Source organism: Ovis canadensis, chromosome 2, assembly GCF_042477335.2.
Source record: "Ovis canadensis isolate MfBH-ARS-UI-01 breed Bighorn chromosome 2, ARS-UI_OviCan_v2, whole genome shotgun sequence".
In the NCBI taxonomy this organism is placed as follows: Eukaryota; Metazoa; Chordata; class Mammalia; order Artiodactyla; family Bovidae; genus Ovis; species Ovis canadensis.
In genome coordinates this window covers 246719274-246732347 of record NC_091246.1, presented here as the reverse complement: position 1 = coordinate 246732347, position 13074 = coordinate 246719274, and the positions used below count along the sequence as shown (strand labels likewise).

Genomic DNA, 13074 nt, shown 5'->3' with positions numbered 1-13074 from the left:
GTCACCCGCAGCCTCTGTCTCCAACATTCTTTACACCTCACACAGCTCTCCTGGAAGTGCTCAGAGAAGTCTGTGCCCTCCCCGCCTCCACCAGAAGTTGGCATCTTATGTGGCAAAACCCCAGTTTGCCAGAAGGATGCCATGGAGTGACCAAACCTTCCTCCATCTAAACATGTCCTCTGACCGTACCTTCTGAGGAGCCGAGGGATGGTAAGGATGACAAACACAATTAACAACTGGAATGACCTTACTGTCCAGCATTTTGGGTAAATTATGGTCTACCCATTTAAAAAATAAATGGGCTTCCCTTGTGGCTCAGCTGGTAAAGAATCCACCTGCAATGTGGGAGACCTGGGTTCGATTCCTGGGTTGGGAACAACCCCTGGAGAAGGGAAATGCTACCCACTCCAGTATTCCGGCCTGGAGAATTCCCAGTTCATGGGGTCACAAAGAGTCGGACACAACTGAGTGACTTTCACTTTAAAATTAAAAAAATCATACCTGGCTGTCAGAATGATGAGGTTGAAGAATATTTAATTTCATGGAAAAATGCTCCTGACATATTGGGAAACTGAAGAAGCCAATTTTCTAAGCAATGGGTGCAGTATAAGAACAACACACACATAATAATGAATAAATTCTTTAAAAAAGAATTAACATTTACCCTCGATCGTTGAGTATAGGTCCCAAGTCAACATCCAGAGTCAAAGGGATCCTGCCTAGCCCTGGGTATGAGGTCAAGTTCTAATGCCTTAGCCTCACCAGCCTCCCACCTCTCCCTGACCCCCGCAATTCCTCTTGACCTTGAAGCCTCCATGTCACCTCCTGCGGAAAAGAAGAAAGTGCATCAGCTGCTCCTCTACCCTCACCTCCACCTGGGGTTTAGTGAGTTTACTCTTAGAATACTGTGGGTGCCGAGAACATTTCAAAAAGCTGTATTGTTCTCTTTACTGTTAACCTGGGCCACTGGAAAGCCCTCCCCCCCCCTTTTTTTAATTTGAGGAAGAATAAGAGGGAATGAATTAGCTAATGGGAATCAAATGGCATTAGTTATCCTGGAAGGAAACGTTCCCCCCAACTGCAGGCTAAAATGGATCTAATTTTTTTTTTTACAATCTATTTTACGAGACACTGGATTTCCTTTTCCAAAGATCGTCTGAACCGGGATAAAGATTTATGTGCTCAGGCACCTTAGAACAGTGCTTCCAAATGAGGGCCATTAGCCATTACGGCTGTGCTGTCCACTCCAGTGGCTACCAGCCACGCGGGGCTTGTGGCCGCATCTGAAATGTGGCTCGTTTGAACGGAGATGGGCCATAAAGGTTAAACACACTCTGGATCACGAAGACTTGGCATGTAAAAAAGAATGTAGCCTATTTCATGACTGATTTTTAAAGTAATAACGGAAATGATACTATTTTTGGATATATGGGATTACATAAAATATACTGCGGAAGCTAACCTGAAACATTTCTTGAAGTTAAAAATGTTTTCAAAGCCCTGTGGTCTCAGCAGCTCAACACAACACCTATCAATTTCTCGTCTTAGCTCCATGCCGGGGCAGCCAGAGCTGATGTGCAGAAGGTTCTGCATATTACAGTCACACAGGGACTCTGGCTGATGGAGCAGCTGCCGCCTTGATGCCTGTCAGTCACCTTGTCAGAGGGAAAGCCAGTGCTCTGGAGGGCGTGGCACTGCCGATTAAATGTCCTGGCCTAGAAGGGACACCTGTTGCTTCTGCTCACAGCTCATTGGCCAGAACCAGTCACATGGCTTTACTTAACCACAAGGGGGCAGGGCGAGCCTACCCTGTGCCCAGAGGCAACGCTCCAGCAATCCTTGGTGGCCGTGATAGGCTTGTTTCTACCAGCTTTTTTTCTTTCTTTAGAAAATACAGAATTAAATGATAGTAAAAAAGTAGAATGGAATAGGAAAGTTCAGACAGCCTCATAGATTTTTTAAAATTATGATTGAGGCTCAATAAATATTAATGAGATGGTGAAAATGCTTTCTCAAAATGGGTCATAACCACAACGAACATGTCTTTTCTGCTTTGTCACTAACAAAGTGCTTGCCCACTGGTTATCTCATGTAGGGTATGATGTGTGTGTGCTAAGTCACTTCAGTCATGTCTTGACTCTGCGACCCCATGGACTGTAGCCGGCTAGGCTCCTCTGTCCTTGGGATTCTCCAGGCAAGAATACTGGAGTCAGTCACCATTTCCTCCTCCAGGGGATCTTCCCGACCCAGGGATCAAACCCAGGTCTCCTGTGTCTCCTACATTGGCAGGCAGATTCTCTACCACTGAGCCACCTGGGAAGCCCATGGGGGTTTCATGGGCCCCCCTTTTATGGATGAAGAAACTAGCTCAGAGAGGTGAGTGGTCTGCCCAGCTCTCACAGTCAAATGGCAGAGCTGGGACTTGGGACAGATAAGATAATTAATGGAACTTCTGCATCAAACCCCAATCTTTCTTCTCTTTCACTTATCATCAGCCTGCTAATTTGCAGTCCCATCACTCCATGATAAATAGATGGGGAAACAGTGGAAACAGTAGCTAACTTTATTTTTCTGGGCTCCAAATTCACTGCAGATGATGATTGCAGCCATGAAATTAAAAGACGCTTACTCCTTGGAAGGAAAGTTATGACTGACCTAGACAGCATATTAAAAAGTAGAGACGTTACTTTGCTAACAAAGGTCTGTCTAGTCAAGGCTATGGTTTTTCCAGTGGTCATGTATGGATTTGAGGGTTGGACTATAAAGAAAGCTGAGCGCTGAAGAATTGATGCTTTTGAAAACTGTGGTGTTGGAGAAGACTCATGAGAGTCCCTTGGACTGCAAAGAGATCCAACCAGTCCATCCTAAAGAAAATCAGTCCTGGGTGTTCATTGGAAGGACTGATGCTAAAGCTGAAACTCCAGTACTTTGTCCACCTGATGTGAAGAGCTGACTCATTGGAAAAGACCCTGATGATAGGAAAGATTGAGGGCAGGAGGAGAAGAGGATGACAGAGGATGAGATGGTTGGATGGCATCACCGACTCGATGGACATGAGTTTGGGTGGACTCCGGGAATTGGTGGTGGGCAGGGAGGCCTGGCGTGCTGCAGTTCATGGGGTCGCAAAGAGTCAGACACGACTGAGCAACTGGACTGAACTGAACTTGCTTTTCTTTATTTCTTTTAATACTAACATTTAACATATACTGAATTTAGTACTATTTTCATTGCTATTTTATAGCCAAGGAATCTGAGGCTCAAACAGATGAGATGAGCACTCAAGGTTACATAGCCCCTGGTAACCTTGGCAGGACGTGGGTTCATATGCAGGTCTATGAGAGTCAAGGCTGTAACTCTGATGTTGTTGTGCCACTCTGCCTTACTGACCTGGTTCTAGAAATCATTTGAATGACATAATGGATAAGGTTATGAGGGAACTCCCCATGATTGTTTGGTTCCCGTGGTCCCAACAATTCCTGCTTACATTCCTAATCCCAGAGGGACGGATAGAATCTGGAAATTCAGTCACCTCTGGACATTGAGAAACAGACATACACGTCGAACAAGATAAAGGTTCCCTGATATTAGTAAGTAGAACCAGATGACCAAATTATGCCAGGGTTACATTTTAAAGATTGTGTTTCATTTCTAGCTTTGTGGGGCTTAGGAGTGTAAGCTTTTGGAAGTGTACTTTAATGAGATTCAAAGATATTTATTTTACCTTCCTTTTAAAAGTGCCAGTACCATAAATAAGAATAACTAACATTAAGATCCTGCGATATGTCAGGCACTCTGCTAAGATATTTACGTGGATTATTTCATTTAACCCTCACAACATCAGTGAGGTAAATGTAACCCAGGGCTGTGAAAGCGAGGAGAACCCTTATTATATGTGTGGAAGTGGCCTCAGCTGGGATTCTCAAGAACTGACAAGAGCCAACCTCTGCTCTGCCTCTAACTGCAAATTACTTACAGGCATCCTGATCCTTAGATTTCACGCGTGCAGCATTCTTCCTTTGAGCTGGGTGATCTAGAAACTCCTAGAGAGGAGGGGGTGGCCTGAGCAGTGCTTAGTACAAGAGGACTGCACCAATAGCACTATTATTATAATCCAGGTAGAGGCCATATTTTTTGAAATGAACATCGGAGGGACCATGGACAGAGTATTTGAAATCAGAGCTTCCCTGGAAACTTTGACTTACAAAGTTTCAGTTTGCTCCGTAGCTTGTTTGCTACGGAGAAATGCTGCTGCTGCTGCTAAGTCACTTCAGTCGTGTCCGACTCCGTGCAACCCCATAGACGGCAGCCCACTATGCTCCTCTGTCCCTGGGATTCTCCAGGCAAGAACACTGGAGTGGGTTGCCATTTCCTTCTCCCATGCATGAAAGTGACAAGTGAAAGGGAAGTCGCTCAGTCGTACCCGACTCTTAGCGACCCCATGGACTGCAGCCTACCAGACTCCTCCATCCATGGGACTTTCCAGGCAAGAAATGCAGCAGCACTAATTCTTTTCTAACATTGGTTCCCACTTATCCAGTGCTCACTAAGTACCAGACTCTGTACTAAGATATGTACAATTAGCTCCTTTAGTCCCCATAACCACCCTGTGTGATCATCCCCGTTTCACAGATGAGGAAACGGGTGCTTCAAGAGATGAGCAATTTCCCCAGCGTCTTGCTAGTGGTAGGAGATGGAGTCCAGACTGGTGCTCTGACTCCAGGGTCCTTGTTCCTTTTCCTTTTTCTTTTTTAAATTATTTTGGCTGCACTGGCTCTCCGTTTTGGTGTGTGGGCTGCTCATTGCAGTGCACGAACTCGCGAGGGTGCAGGCTCAGTAGCTGTGGCATGCAGGCTTCTCTAGCTAAGCACGTGGGCTTAGCTGCCCCACAGCATGTGGGATCTTAGTTCCCTGACCAGGGATTGAATCCATGTCCTCTGTATTGGAAGGCAGATTCTTAACCACTGGCCCACCAGGGAAGTCCCCGGGTCCGCATCCCTACCACCCTGCTTTCCCTTGTCTAACATACCAAGGGCTTAGTTTGGGAGGCAGATCAAATATAAGTTCAACCCGGACTCTGCTCACGAGCGTAACATTTGCTTCGGGCTCTTTGTGACCAGTTATCTCAAGTAATCCTCACATCATCTTTCTGAGGTCTGTGTTACTATTCAGCCCACTTGACAGATGGAGAACTTGAGGCTCAGATAGGCCAGATAAGTTGTTGTCCAAGAAAAACCAGCTAATGTGTGGCGAAACTAGGATTCAAACCCAGGCATCCCTGACTTCAAAGCCTTGGTTTTAAGCCAAGGTTTCTCACCTTTGGCACAGCTGACATTGGGACTGGGCAATTTAGGGGGAGGGGGGGGTGCTATCTTGTGCATTGGAAGATGTCTGATAGCATCCTTGACTTTGATCCACTAGATTTCAGCAGCACGCCTCCCCCAGTTGTGACAACCACAATTATCTCCAAACATGGTCAGTGTTCCCTGGGTGCAAAATTGCTCACCATTGAGAGCCCTTGCTTCTGACTGGCTGACTGGGCCTCCTCAGGACTGGGGACTCAAGAAAGAAGAGCTGAAAGGAAACCTTCATGAGCGTGAGAACAGATATTCTGGCTCTGTGACCCTGAAATTGGCCACCCCCTGCACAGCAAGGCATCTGCAGCCAGCGGGAGAGGACCTGAGATCTGCAGCCTGCGGGAGAGGACCTGAGACAGCTGCAGGCACTTTTATCTCTGGACCAACCTGGTGTGCTCTCACCCGATACCCAGCAGCCCCTCAGACACCAGTCCCTGTCTTGCTCATGTTGAATTTGTCTGGAGACCATTAAGGAAGCTGCCCGGCGGTTGTTTCTTGGCTCAACTAAGCTTTATCTCTAAGAATCTGCCGGCAATGCAGGAGACCCAGGTCGGGACCATCTCCTGGAGAAGGAAATGGCAACCCTCTCCAGTATTCTTGCCTGGAGAATTCCATGGACAGGGGAGCCTGGTGGGTTCTAATCCATGGAATTGAAGAGTGGAATATGACTGAGCGACTAACACATACAGTGACCGTATGAGATTCGGATTCTGCACCAACTGCATAGGAGCTTCTCAGTGAGCAGATGCAAAGCCTCTTACAGCAAACTTCACTGCTCCCATCTCAACAAGTACCTCTGTCCCCTGGCAAGTTAGAAACCTGGGAATCCTTGCAGCTACCTCCTTATCTATCCAAGTCCAATCTCAAGCCTTTACCCAGTCCTCTCAGTTTTGGATTCTGAATACGATTTGGATCCTGTGGGCCTGTCCTTCTCTCACTTTCCCAATCCAAGCCATCATGGGCTATTGCAATATCCTCTGAAAGGCGCCCACTTCATTTGCTCCTGCCTTCCATTCTGTTTTCAGTGAGCTACAGTAGCCTTTTAAAAATGTTAATCGGAATCCACCCACCCCCCCACCCCTACACGCACATTCCTGCTCCTCCCCGAAATCATTCAGTGATGCTTCCTGTCCTTCCCTTTCACTCTCTCTGCTCCAGACACACCGACTAGTCTGTTCTCAAAAGCATATTCTCTCCACCCCAAGACTTGTGCGTATGTTGTCCCTCCGCTTCGGTGCGCTCACCATCACTCTTGGCTCAGGCAGTTCCACTTAGAGGCTGTCTTCCCTGACCGCTTCTCCCTCAACCCCAGTCTAGGTCCAGATCTGCCATTCTTAGAGCAACATTACTCACCTTTGTCTCAGTTTGCAGATTTATTTGGGAGATTATTTATTTAAACTCCTCTTCCCCTTAAGACTGCAATCTCCATGATGGGAACAATGTATCCATCTTTGCTCCTCATTATTTCGCTAAAGCCTAGTATATTGCGTGGAACATAGCAGGTACCCAATACATACTTACTGAATGGCTGAGTGAACTCATATAATCCTCCCAACAAGCCTGTGAAAATTCTGCCTGAGGCCAATGTTCCTTCCCAGCTCTGACTTCCTACAAGCACCTGCTTTCTTGGCACTGTAAAAGGGAAACAATAGACTCTGAAAGACTTGAGGGCTCTGGAGGCTGACCAACTAGGTTCAAATCTCTCTACTGCCACTTCCCAGCTGTGTGACATTGGGTAAGATCCTTAAAATCTCTGTGCAATTTTAAGGGTTTGGCACATAGTATGTGCCCCATTAAGCTTAGTTACTATTAGTATTATTAACAGAAAGGGCACAGATCCCAGCATTGGATGAATCTGGTTTTCTTTTATATTTGGAATTTTTTCCTTGTGTGATCAAGACATTTCACACCCCCGGGCCTGAGTTTCCCGATCTCTGAAGCTGGGATCTTTCAGAGACAGCCATTGTGAGACCAGACAGGATGAGGGCAAAGCATTCAGCACAGGGCCCAGCATGGTGATTCTCTGCCCGATGCTGAACTGGTTCCTGTTGCCTCTTAGACAAGACGCTCCCTGAAGTCAGGCTTCACATCTGCCTTCTTTAGGGCTGTTTTCCTCAGCCCCTGGCACATATGGGTGTTGAGTAAATAGCTCTTTACTGAGAATGAATGCATAATAATCGGGACCATGCTTTGCTCATCTTTGACCAACCCGAGACCAGTGCAATACCTAGTATCTAATTTCAATAAATATTTGTTGACAGAATAGATTTTAAAATGCTATTTATTTCTGTTCCCAGTCCCACTTGAGTTTCTGAATTGAACTGAGAAAGATACTTTTTAACTTATCCTAAATCTCTCTCTAGGCTTAGTATTCTTATTTGTAAAATGAGCCTGTTAATAATAATATCTATCTCATTAGAATGTTCTGAAAGTAAATGAAGCAACATGTATTCAGCACATTGAAAATGTTGGTTCATTACTGTTCTCTCCCCTCAGCGTTAGTTTCCTCATCTGTGAAATGGGCATCCACTCCCACGCCTATGCATTCATTACTCAACAAACACAGCACTCGTGTGCCAGATATTGTAGTTACGACTTGGGGCAGTTAGAGAGGTGAACAAGCCACGCTTGTTCCCGCTGTGAGGAACCAAGTCTGCTGTGGGACAGCATATCAATAGTAAAATCCAGTGAGAGAAGAGCCATAATGTGTGTGAGGTCTACCAGGGTTAGAGATATGGGGGTGGGCCCAGATGGGCCCTCAGCCAGCTTGTTCAGTTCAGTTCAGTTCAGTTCAGTCGCTCAGTCGTGTCCGACTCTTTGCGACCCCATGAATCGCAGCACACTAGGCCTCCCTGTCCATCACCATCTCCCGGAGTTCACCCAAACTCACATCCATCGAGTCGGTGATGCCATCCAGCCATCTCATCCTCGGTCGTCCCCTTCTCCTCCTGCCCTCAATCCCTCCCAGCATCAGAGTCTTTTCCAATGAGTCAACTCTTCGCATGAAGTGGCCAAGGTACTGGAGTTTCAGCTTTAGCATCATTCCTTCCAAAGCTTGCTAGGGAGATTATAGAAGGTTATGGGATCACCAACGTCATGAAATCACCAATATGACATCGGTTTGAAATGGAGTTGTCCCCCAGGCTCTGTTTTTGTTTGTTTGTTTGTTTTTTGTAGGCTGTCTGTGGAATCCTGTTGCAACCTCACTTTCTACCCCAGCTCACCAGCATACCGGAGATTGGTCATTGTGTCACAATCACAGTGAGGATCTAGTTCAAATAGCCTTCTGAGACTCTGCCGACCCTCCTCCCCTTCTCCCAGGTCCTCCCTTCTCAGGAGACTGAACAGTGACTTCCCCTGCACTCTCAATGTGATATGCTGTGGGGTGCCTCCAGTGCCTGCTGTCTTCCTGTCTGGTTCTCCAAAGACAAGCCTCCCTCTGCCCAAGGTGGGTCCCGGCAGGGAGATGCTTGGGCATTGGAGATTGGCAAAAGCCTGGCCGGATCTCTGGGCTCCTGCATCCAAGCGGACCACGTGCTTGTCTCTGATGTTCACAGCTGGTTCCAGGCACCTGACTCCTGCCAGTCAAACTGATGAGAGGCTGAAACACCTCAACTGGCATTTCACATTTTTAAGTTGGGTGTGCTTGTAGGGTGGGGAGAAACTATGTATCTCCAGTGACCAAAATATTTGCACCTGTTACCCAGAACAATCTTTTATTTTCAGCGGAAAGAAACTGACATGCCAAAGGCATTTAAACATCAGGGGAGGGTCTGCTGTCAGTGGCCTGGCCAGAGGGAGAAGGATGTCAGAGTCCCACCGGTAGCAGGCCTCAGGGAAGAAGCAAGATTTACGAGGTGCGAGCCCGCCTGGGCCGCTTCTGTCCTAAAGGCCTCCCTGCAGTATTTTCTGTCTCATCAACGCTGCATTTCATTTTAAATTGCAGCTGAAAGCGGATATTTTCCCTCTTGCCTATTACACCTCTTAATTTGTCTCTCTCTCTGCTGTTATTTGTCTCTATAAAGTGTTTTGCATGAAAGACCCACACAGCAGTGTTTCTTTGCCTTGGGTTAGGTTTAATAGAAGAGGGAGGAAAGGGTGAGGGCCTTGGGGTGGAGACACCTGTGTCTCTATGTCTGGCAGTGTGGACGCGTGTGTGTTTCTTGGACCTGTTGTGTGAGTATCATGTGGCTATGTGTGTACGTGTCACTATTTATACTAATATGTAAATCAGTACCTGTGTAATATGCATATACGTCTACATGCGCTTTGGTAAATCGCTTCTACCTAAATTAAGCGCAAGTTTGTGTGCAGGTACACACCCACTGTAATCTCCGAGTGCATCTGCATCTAGGCATAGAAGCACACACGTGCACATAAACACACGCAGGCATCTGGGTACGCATGTCACATGACGTGTGTGGTCTTCTACGCACACGACCAGGGTTTTCTCCTTCCTTGCCCTACACTCCGCTGCGGTTAGCGTCTCTCCCTGCCCCACCCAGGGGCCCCGGCCTGGTTTCGGGCCATAGGAAAAGGAAGGCAGAGTTGTGGTCTGCCGGTGCGGGGGCGGGGGAGGGGGGGCGGCGTCCGGTGGAAACCCTGCCTAAACCCAGCCCAACCGTGGCCACAGCTCCCTGGCTGGGGCTTCAGCCAGCCCTTCCTCACAGCCGGCCACAGCAGCACCTCCAAGGCTCTCGCGGAAGCTCTGGGACCCCCGGGCAAGCTCCCGGCTCCCTGACAATTCTGGACTGGCACTGAGGGGGTGAGTGAGGTTACCGAACGGCCGCCAGAGCCCTAGCAGACGCCTGGGTCCCCTGCCCGCTCCAGGGGACCAACAACCTGAGCCGCGCGGGTGGGGGCAAGAAGCGGGGCGGAGGTGGGGGGTGTCTCGGTCGCTCCCAGTCCGGCGAATGCGGGGCACTAACCAATGGGGGACCGCAGCCCAACGGGGATCCCTGCGAGGCAGCCAATGACCTCGCGCCGCTCTCCACCCCCCGCCCTCGCCAACCCCGCGCAGCTGGACCATTGGTGCTGGTGGGCTGGGGGGGGCGTGTGCGCGGCGGCGCCGGCCCTTGGAGGGAGGGGGCGTGGCTTGGAGTCCCGGGCCCTCTCCCGGACTCGGGCTTAGGCCCCAGCACACTCCCCACCCCGGGTCGCCAGGCCAACTGGCCAGGCTGCGGCGCCGCGGCGGCGGTGGACGGCGGGGCGCGCGCAGTGGGCGTGGCCCGAGGGCGTGGCCCGGCGGGAGGCGGGGCCGCGGGCGCTGCCTCGGTGAGAGCCCGAGCTGCGGCGGCGGCGGCGGCGGCGGCGGCGGGGGCGTCCGGGCGGTGTGTGCGCGCGTGTTGGGGCGCAGGCTCGGCGGCGGCGGCGGCTCAGCCTGCGGCGGCGGCGGCGGCGGCCCGTCTGGAGCGGCCGCGGCGAGGAAGCCAGCTGCAGCGGGGGAGGCGCAGCCGGGACTGCGCGCTCCGCGGAGCCGGCGGGCACCGGGAACAGGTGATCCCAGCGGGAACCCGGAGCCCGGAGTTAGCGGGGCGGGAGCCCGCACTCCGCCCCCTACCCCATCCCCAGCGCAGCTGCAGCCGCCCCCGCCGCGGCTGGTCGCGAACGGCACTGCGCCCCGGACCCGGCTCAGGCATCCCTCCGCTCCCGGGAGCACCCCCACCCTGCCTCGCCTGGCTCAGAAGTGCCTGACCACCACCGCCCCCAGCTCCCCGGCGCCCGCCCCGCGGCGGAGCAAAGTTGTGGACGTGTCCCGATAGCCAAAGCCCCCAGCGCTGTCGCGACCCGGCCGCTCCAGCGCGCTCTCGGAGCGCCCCTGACAGCCCGGCCGCGTCACCCCCCCCAGCCCCCGGGAGTCGACCCCTTCTGGAAACTGCTTCTGAGGCTCAAACTTCGGGCCGGAGTGGTTGGGGGTTGCTGAGGGCAGCTCAGCTCGGGGACGAGGCCTGCGGGCGCCCCTCCGCGTGGACAAGCCTGGGCGCCTCGGACGGCATGTGACGGGCTCCGGCGGCGGCCGCCGCGCGGGAAGGGGCGCGGGCCCCGCGGGCCCCGGCCGCGGCGAGGAGGGGCGGCGCGGCGGCCGGAGGGAAGGCTGCGGTGCGCGGTCGACCCTCGCGGGCCCGGGCCCCGAGCCTTCCTGCCTCGCTCGCCCGGGCCCCGCCGAGGCCGCCGCCGCCGCCGCCGCCGCTCCCCCTGTCCCGGCGCGGGAGGACTCTCTCCAAACTCCCTGAACTCCGGGAACAAGCCCCCCGAAAGGGCGAAACTCTCAGGGACCCCCACCCAGGGCGGCGCGCCCTCGACGACCTCCGCTCGCCGAGCCCAGCTGCTGACAAGTGCCTGGACTCCGAAGACCTCAGGAGCTCGGCCGGAGCTGAGCGTGCCCCAAGCCCGTGCCGGGTCAAGATGCTCGTGAGGAAAGTGCCCGGCTTCGTCCCGGCCTCCCCTTGGGGGCTGCGGCTTCCGCAGAAGTTCGTCTTCCTTCTCTTCCTCTCCGGCCTGGTCACCCTGTGCTTCGGGGCCCTGTTCCTGCTGCCCAACTCTTCTCGCCTCAAGCGCCTCTTCCTGGCCCCTCGGACCCAGCAGCCCGGCCTGGAGGCGGTGGCCCAAGTCGCCAGCTACCCGCGGGCCCGGGGACAGGAATCTCCTCCCAACCCGGCCCCCGCGGCTCCAGCCCCGGGGGAGGATGACCCCGGCAGCCAAGCCAGTTCCCGGCGCAGAAAAGGGTGGCTGCGCCGCACGCACCCCACTGGACCCCGGGAGGAGGCCACGGCGGCCCGGGGCAGCGGCGCCACGGCCCTCAGACCCCAGGAGGGGAGCGTCCCCTCTAGCTTTGACTTCAAGGCATTCCGGAGCCGCCTCCACCACCCGGTCCTGGGGACTAGGGCCGACAGGAGTAAGGAGCCCCAGAACCTAGTTCATACCCAGCGGGAGAAAATCAAGGAGGTAAGGCCTCTCCTCCTCCTTCCACAGAATATTTTAAAAGATGGCTCTTGTGCTTCCATCCATCCTCGCTCACCCCCAGTCACTCCTGGGCTCCCTGACCTGCTGGAGGCCTTCCTCCCAAACTTCCCACCTTCAACTCCTTCCTGCACACTTTCCCAGCGCTGGGTTCAGTTAACCATCCACATTCCTGATAGATGGTAGCTAAAGCCCTAGACCAACTTTCCCTCACCCCCAGATTCTGGTCTTTCCAGTCTAGTCCTGAGCCCAGGTGGGCCTTGCTCCCTCCCTTTTGGAGATGCTAATAAGATTTGTGTGGAGTCGCTTCAGGGCTTCAGGCGTCAACACTGCGATCTCATGGACTGTAGCCCATCAGGCTCCTCTGTCCAGGGGAGCCTCGAGGCAAGAATACGGGAGTGGGGTTCATTAATGGGCACCCTTTCTGTTTGAAGGGGCCAAGGGCCATGTTCTTTCTCACTGTGAGTCCTTAAGTCATGACATCTCCTAAACCTCTTTAGGATCTGCTAGCTGAAAATCCAGAATTTGGGGGATACTTGATGTCTTGCAACTATTTTGTAATCTAGCCAGCAACCCACAAGCCAGAAGATGTCCTACATTCTTACTAACTGTTTCTATTGAGCTTTGAAACAATTGTACATAATTGCATGTGATACAAGGAGCAGTGATCAATAAGGTAGTGGTAATGATACAGAAGCTCTGAGGTTATTGGCTTAATGAAGCAGGTCTTGGACTGGTTTCCTGTAGGGATTGTACCAGA

General features: G+C 52.1%; 1 protein-coding gene across 2 annotated transcripts in view; it reads left to right on the top strand.

Moving 5' to 3' along the window:
• Positions 1-9786: 9786 nt before the first annotated feature.
• Positions 9787-13074, top strand: part of MAN1C1 (mannosidase alpha class 1C member 1) — a 151079-nt gene continuing 147791 nt past the window's right edge. Inside the window, exon 1 of one of the 2 annotated variants that reach the window (XM_069575011.1) lies at positions 9787-10119. Coding sequence is in view for 1 of the 2 variants with exons in the window: in XM_069575010.1 (XP_069431111.1) it covers positions 11760-12299 (540 nt within the window). In the remaining variant the exon portion in view is untranslated. Of the gene's footprint in view, positions 10120-10607; positions 12300-13074 lie in introns of those variants that run through there. The other variant, XM_069575010.1, reaches the window with a different exon arrangement.